Raw genomic sequence first — 7,662 nt, 5'->3', positions numbered from 1 at the left:
CCCGTTTCCGGTTGGTAAAAAAAAAAAAAAAAAAAAAAAAAAAAAAAAGAAGACAGCGTAAGCAAGGAGCAGTGGAAGGAAGAGAGGCCTCTTGTCTGAAAGGGGGTTCCACCCTGTAGGCAAAAGCCCACGAGGATGATGAGCAGAGGGGTAAGGACTTTATTTCCCTCTGATGGGAACTGAGAATGGTTTCAAGAGGTAGTTACGACCACCCTCCTTTCTTAGAGGATGTAGTTAACTGTTAGGTTAAGCAGTCTTTACTTACAAACACATTTGAGTACCTACTATTTATATGTCAGGCACTGTCCTCGGCTCCCAGGACAGGCTAGTGAACAAGACAAAGCCCTCCCTGAGTTTCTAGTCATAACACAGCCAATCCTTTCTCCCTGATTTCCTCTCAGCACACCTTAGCAGAGCCTTATTTTGGGTGTTTGTAAAACTCTTGAGCTACCTTGGTGTAGAGAGTTAATCCCATTGTGTGCACTTTTTAAATTTAATCCTAAAAAAGGTAAGTTTAGTGTTCTTAGGAGGGGGTACTATAATATTGTCCTCATGAGCAAACTACAGATGTGCAAGAGGCAGAAAGATCAAATAAAAAACTATTTTATCCCAGAGCAGAAATGAGAGATCTTGCCAAAATCAGCCACTCCTTAATAGGTATTCAAACCTACGGTCAGCTCTGAGAACAATAAAGGCTTGAGTGCTCTGCTTTTGAGATCCTGTCCTGATTCCTGAGGATTCACTACAAGTCCCGGGAAAGTAAGGTATTCAGTATCCCCACCCCCAGCAATCTTCACTGGTGGAGCCTCCTTACCTGGCTAGGGGTGAGGCCAGCAATTTCAGGTGTCCCCGCCCCTGGGGCATAGGCGGGATCCAGGGCGTCAATATCAAAGCTGATATAGATGGGTCTATCTCCCACCTGCTGCCTCACTTCCCCCATCAGAGGAACCAGCGACTTCATCCAGCAGTCTTCCGCCAGGACGACCCGGAAGCCCTGGGAGGGACGCATTGAAGAGCTGGAGGCCCAGGCTTCTGCACAGCAGCATGTGCTGGGCATTTTCCATGTGCCAAGCCCATCCTAAGCTCTTGATGTGTACACCACATTCGACCCTCCATCTCCATGAGGAGAGAACTGCTGTCCCCACTTTAGAGGTGAGGAATGGGGAGATGATGGTTGGTAAGGCTGGAGGGTCAAAGCTGACCTGTGGAGCTGGGATCAGAGAGAAACTTTGCTAAAGCAAGAACTAAGAAACCCGGCGGCTCGTGCTAGCACCTCCCAAACAGCTCTGTCTGGAAGACCGGTCTTGGCATGCTCTCAGAGCAAGGGATTTGGGTCCTTCCTACTGCGTCTTGTCATATGTGTTGACCTGAGAGCCATTCTGCCTAGTGGGTATGAGAATGAGGACTAAAGGTGGCAAATGGCCTTGGCAACTCCTCCTCTATTTTCCAAGCCAGCAACATCCGAGGGGTGGGTTGGTATCTGCTCATCTCTCCACCACAGGGATGAGAGGCCTCCACCACCTCATAACCTAACGTCCTCACTCCTCTTTGTTCCACATGTCCCTCTTGGTGCAAAGTCAACCTTCCGTCCCCACTTTATGAACTTGATTAGTAAAGCCCCTGTTGAATCATAGTCGCCATTGGGTGGGCAATGGAAAGGAAGGCATTTTGGGGGCCAAGAGGAGGGGGAGAGGAGTTTAGTCTGTCACCTGACTCCGGTTGTATCTGTAGGGATCCAAGGTCATGGAAGAGCCCCGGATGCCGATCTGCACCACCCGCTTACAGTCCAGGAGTCCCTCATCCACGCACTGGCGGAAGGGCGTCCCATGATGGAGCTTCTCTCCTAGAGCCTTGTCAGCCATGTCCATGTGAGCATCCACATGCAGCAGCCCCACGGGGCCGTGCCTGATGATGACAGGGAAGCTCAGAGGCCAAGCCTCCCTGGGGGGCCCTAGTACAGCCACCCTTAGGCCACCAAAACTTGATGACAATTCATAACCACAGAGGGGAGCCCTGGCATCAATTACACCTGCAACTGGTTTCTGTCTTCACATCACTCAGCATCTCCGAGGAACAATAAACTCAGAGAAGTCAGGCAGAAACAGACAAGGGCTTTGGCTGCCACCCACGACTCATCACCCAGAATTTGCTTTACTTAGAAAGCAGGCAGGATGGGAATGAAGGGTGGCAGCTCTGAGGTGAGCTCGGTTGAAGGTGAACTAATCTGAGCCACCCTCTCTCCAACTGCAGCACCAAGAGGCAGCCTCGGCCCAGCTGTCTCTGTAACCTCCAGCCACCCCTGCCAGCCACCCAAAATAAACATACAATCCAAACCATTGGGAGGCAAATGCAGCTTCCAGAAAAGACCTGTGCCTACCCACCTCCAACCAGAATGCTTCCCACATGCCGTTCCCAAAAACGAATTCTAGAGCTGCCACCCAGCACCCCAGCCCTTGTGTCTCTTTCTCAAACTACAGTTGGCTAGTCCCTGGTAGAATTCCACTACTGGGAAATCAGTCTTCTCAATGGGAAAGGGGCCCTTTCAGGAGAAAACAGGGCCTCTCGACAAGCTGCACCATTGTGCCTGTCAGTATTTGTATTTGGCCATTGAAGAAAACAGAAACTGAAGTAAACTGGGGTTGTGTATTTCACCAGGGGTTCATCTTCCAAAAACAGAGCCAAGTTAAAAATGCTAAGCACACATACCAGGACAGATTTAGGGCAAGGGAGGGCAGCCTGAGGTGTTCCTAATAAATTGTCTTGGCTTCCAGCTGGTGACTGACAGAGACACCTGGAGCTCATCCTTAATTCTGATCCACAGAAACAACTCAGTCAAGAATTTCCTATCACCACCCCCCATCCCCCATAGCCTGAGCCAGCAGCAGTCACCCGATGACACCTAGCAGCAAACACCTTATTCCCTAGCTCCTGAATTTTGAAACCTTGCTTGGGTCAAGCCATTCGGGACTGACTGACTCACTTTTTTGCTATTGCTTGCAATATGGGATATGTGATTGTGTGATCTCCACCTGTGAAGAGAAAACACGTGTACAATAAGATTATTATATAGTAAGATTATCTATATAACATTATGACATAGAACAGTCTTAAATTTACCCAGTTCTGCCACCCTTTCAATTCGACTGAAGAACTATAACCACAGGTAAAATGAGGTCTTGTGCATTAGTGGGCTGCTTAAGAGTTCATCGTTCTTTAGGGCTGGCTGGTTAGCTCAGTTGGTTAGAGCACAGCCTTGTAACACCAAGGTCATGGGTTCAGATCCCTGTACTGACCAGCTGCCACAAAAGTTAAAAAAAGAAATGGTGTAAATTAAGGCTTACAGGTAAATGCCTAGAACAGATTTGTCCGAAGAACTTTCTCTGATGATGGAAACGTTCAACCTTATTTTTAATTAATTTAAGTAGCCACATATGGCTAGTGGCTACCATGTTCAACAGCACAGACCTAGGAAAGTATTACTATTGATAATTATTAATAATAACTGGACTGGCCAGTTAGCTCTGTTGGAACTAATAACACCAAGATCCAGGGTTCAGATCCCCATATTGGCCAGCGCCCCCCAAAAGAAATAGTAACAATAGCTAACATTTATTGAAGCTTAAAATATACCAGGCACAATGTTGGGCACTTTATATGCCCCTCACACAATACAGCGAGGTAGGTGCTATTATTATTCCCATTTTATAGAGGAGGAAATGGAGCATCGAGCGGAGCACACAATCACGTAGCTAGTGAGGGGTGGAGCTGAGATTTCAAACCAGCCGTCCAGAAACCACACTGCTTGTCACTGTGCTGCGCAGGCTGGGCCCTCTGATTGGCAAAAATAAATTCGGATATTTAGAAAAAGGCCCCTGGGCCGGCCCGGTGGCGCACTGGATAGTGCGCCGCTTGGGAAGCGCGGCGGCACTCCCGCCAAGGGTTCGGATCCCACATACAGACCGGTTCCCGCTCACTGGCTGAGCGAGGAGCAGACGCAGCACCGAGGGTTGCGATCCCGTTGCCGGTCCCGGTCCGGTACAGGGGGCAACACTGAGGGTTGCAATCCGTTGCCGGACACGGAAAAAGACAAAAGACAAAAAAAAGAAAAAAAAAGAAAAAGGCCCCTGTCATTTTAGCTAATTGTGACCCAGAGAAGAAAGAAATACTACAGCTGGAGTGGCATAGGGTGGGGCAGGATAAGGGAAAAGCTGCCTTTCCCTGAATATGGGTATTCCAAAAATTTTTTAGAAAAATTGAAAATAGAGATTATGCGAATCCTTCCATGAACTTTTTGAAGACCCCTGCAAAAGGGACTTGAACATCTCCAGATTTTGGTATCCACAGTGGTCCTAGAACCAATCTCCGTAGGTACCGAGGAACAACTGTACTTACCTGGTGTTACTGATGTTGATTGTTAGCTTTTTTGGACACCCCTTTTGAGACAAGGCAAGCACCTCATTCGCTTCACCTAGTCCAGCCCTGTCAATCATGCTAGTTCAAAAGAAATTTTTTTTGGCAGCTGGCTGGTATGGATCTGAACCCTTGACCTCGGTGTTAATAATACCGTGTTCTAACCAACTGAGCTGACCAGCCAGCCTAGACCAAAATTTTAAATATCCACTCCCCAGGGATTAAAATAAATGAATTAGAATGTCCTCTCTCCTACTGTCTCCATATTTGCAGTGGCTTGCCCTGGATAAGTAACTGTACTCAGGCCCATGATAAATAGGCACCAAGTGCAGAGAACTACAGCTCTTGCAGACTGCCACTACCCAAGGTCAGAGGAATACAGCCAGCTGCTACAATTTTCTCATAGGCCTCTCGAATTAGCCGGCAGCTGTCCTGGAGATTATTCAGATTGACGTTCACATCGCCTAAGTCTGCGACCATGAGGGACTGGAAAGGGAGGGCCCCCGTGCTAGGATTGACTGTCCGCAGCATCACTGATTCTTCCCGGATGCGTCGGGGTCCGAATCTGGAGAAGAAAGAACCATCCTGTCAGCCATCCACAGAGGTATAGAGGCTCTGCCTACCCCAGGGCTTCTCAGCCTCAGCACTGTTGACATTTGGGGCCAGATGATTCTCTGTCGTAAGATTGCACAGTAGGACGTTAGTAGCATCACTAGCCTGTACGCACTAGAGGCCAGTAACACCCTCTCCCCCAAGCTGTGACAATCAAAAATGCCTCCAGACGTTGCCAAGTGTCCCCTGGGTATTGAACCACCCCCGCTGAGAACCACCGATCTAGGCTATATATTGGAGAGATTAAAGGCACAGATTTAGGACCTTACTCATCACCAGTTTAGCAAATGGCATTAGAAAATATTTTAATCTCTCTGAGTTCAGTTTCCTAATCTGTAAAATAATAATCATGACACTTACCTTATACTGTTGTAAGAATTAAATGAGGTAACCTATGCAGAGTGCCTTGCATTTAGTAGACATTTAATAAATGGTGCCTTTTATAATTCAGACCAGCACAGTCAGATGTAATGTTGCTGAGCTGAATCAGAAATTGCTGACACTCGGGCCGGCCCGGTGGCGCACTGGATAGTGCGCCGCTTAGGAAGCCTGGCGGCGCTCCCACCCGAGGGTTCGGATCCCACATACAGACCGGTTCCCGCTCACTGGCTGAGCGAGGCGCGGGAGCAGCGCCGAGGGTTGCAATCCCGTTGCCGGTCCCCGGTCCGGGGGCAACACTGAGGGTTGCGTATCCGTTGCCGGACACGGAAAAAGACAAAAAGACAAAAAAAAAAAAAAAGAAATTGCTGACACTCAATAATCAGGAAAATGGATTTTACTTCCTCTGGCTTGAGCTTACGAAATTTGCCTTAATTTGAGCATTATTTTTAGTCAGGTGACATCTAGAGGTTTTGGAAGGGCAGCCAGTTTCTGTGTTCGAGTACAGTGTCACCTGCCACTGCATGGTGCGGGGGAAGGGAGGGTGAAGGTACCCACAGCCGCCACCCCAGCAAGTCTCCAGGATGGGGGCCTGGAGAAGGCTCCTGTTCCAAAACCCCTCCTTGACCAATGGATGACACGAAGATGTGAGGCCCCAATCTTGTGTTGAGCCCTAGGCATTGCTTGTAGAGTGACAAGGGACATCAATGGTCTCAAATCATAAGGGGCATTTGGAGCCAAGCACCAGCTTCCAATTCGACCCAGTGTGATCGGAGGCGCCTGCCCTGGCACCTTCCACGTCCTCCGGCAGCTACCAGTCTGCCCGGCCACGTGTCCCCCTGGCCCTGGTCCTTCGGGCCTTACCTCGCCCCGGGCCGGTTGGAGGTCCCAATGTCCAGGGGCACCCCGACGAAGGCGGCGTCCAGCCCCTCGGGGGAGGCCAGCACGGGCAGCCGCATCATGGAGCAGACGCCCGTCGTCCGGGCCACGAGGTCGGAGCTAGGGGGCCGGGTCCGAGGGGCGTCGGAGGCCTGGCGGCGCGTGCGCCCGGGGTGGCAGAGCCCCGTGGCAGGAAGCGCGCCCACGCCGGCCCCCAGTCCCCGGACGCCTCCGGACGCCAGCAGCCGCCGCATGCCGCCCGCGACCGCCTGTCCGATCGGCTCCTCGAGCTCGGGAGGCCGCCGCGACCCGGTTGGTCCCCGGAGTGGGCGAGTGTGCAAGCGCGGGCGCCGCCCTGGGCTCAAAGGGCGGGGGCGCCCTGGGAACCAAAGGCGGGGGAGGGGCCCCAGGCACAGGCCGCTGTGTCCCCACAGCTCTCTCTGGACTTCAGCCTCTGCGTCCCTTGGCAAACAGAGCCAGGCAAGGGGCTCCCTACGCTTTCCCATCTGCATTGCCCCGGGTGTGTCTGCGCCCTGCGCCCCCCAACTCCAGGCCTTTGGCAGCCTCTTCTCCCATGCAGAGTAATATTTCTAAAGCCTGAAAGATTTGAAGGGGAAAGATCTTTCTCTAAGTGATAGAAATGGGAGATGAATTTTTTAAAAAATAATAATGTATTAAGAAATGTCTGGACTGGCACTCTTAAGAAGCAGAAGGGTCTTTTGAGATAACTTTTTTTTTTTTTTTTGATCGGTAAGGAGATCGCAACCCTCTGCACGGTGTTGTCTACACCACGCTCAGCCAGTGAGTGCACCACCCATCCGAACCGGCAGCCTCCGCAGCGCCCGCACTCTCCCCAGTGAGCCACGGGGCCGGCCCTGAAGGAACCTTTTTAAAGTAGAACTTAAAGGCAAACTAACCTGCCAGCCTCTATTTCTAAGGGGAAAAGAAGACGTGATGGAGAAAGAAAGAAGTGATTTATGGAATTATGGAAGTAAGTTGTGGAATCACATGAGCCATTTGGTGGTGGCTGTGTGTGTGTGTGTGTGTGTGTGTGTGTGTGTGTTTTGTGTTTTAATCTCTAGAAGTTGAGATTGAATGGAAAAGGCCCAAATTCGCATTAAATCATAACCTCTGTAGGAAGGTCACACATTTAACCCCACACCACCCAGCCTCCACTCTGCAGGACCCCAGCCAAAGTTTCTTAATGATCAATAACGAGTGTTCAGTGTCGGAAGAGGCCTCAAAGCAGGTCCTGGCCATTTTCTGGAACAAATTCAACAATCTCTCAGTTATTCTCTTAACGACCAGATTCTACCACTATTTCTTTCATATCACTTGTCCAGAATGTATCATTTTCTTACTCTTTTTTTTTTCTTTTTCTCA

General features: G+C 50.1%; 1 protein-coding gene across 1 annotated transcript in view; it reads right to left on the bottom strand.

The window, feature by feature from the left end:
* Positions 1-6,658, bottom strand: part of AGMAT (agmatine ureohydrolase (agmatinase)) — a 10,262-nt gene extending 3,604 nt beyond the window's left edge. The window contains exons 1-5 of the mRNA XM_008572850.1: positions 6,265-6,658; positions 4,773-4,975; positions 2,981-3,029; positions 1,710-1,905; positions 815-994 (exon numbers count right to left, since the gene is read on the bottom strand). Coding sequence (XP_008571072.1) covers positions 815-994; positions 1,710-1,905; positions 2,981-3,029; positions 4,773-4,975; positions 6,265-6,533 — 897 coding nt within the window. The 5' untranslated portion in view covers positions 6,534-6,658. The remainder of the gene's footprint in view (positions 1-814; positions 995-1,709; positions 1,906-2,980; positions 3,030-4,772; positions 4,976-6,264) is intronic.
* Between the last annotated feature and the right edge of the window lie 1,004 nt (positions 6,659-7,662).

This window comes from Galeopterus variegatus, unplaced genomic scaffold (assembly GCF_000696425.1).
Source record: "Galeopterus variegatus unplaced genomic scaffold, G_variegatus-3.0.2 Scaffold843, whole genome shotgun sequence".
Classification (NCBI taxonomy): Eukaryota; Metazoa; Chordata; class Mammalia; order Dermoptera; family Cynocephalidae; genus Galeopterus; species Galeopterus variegatus.
The sequence above is the reverse complement of the archived record's forward strand: the minus strand, read 5'-3'. Positions and strand labels throughout refer to the sequence as shown.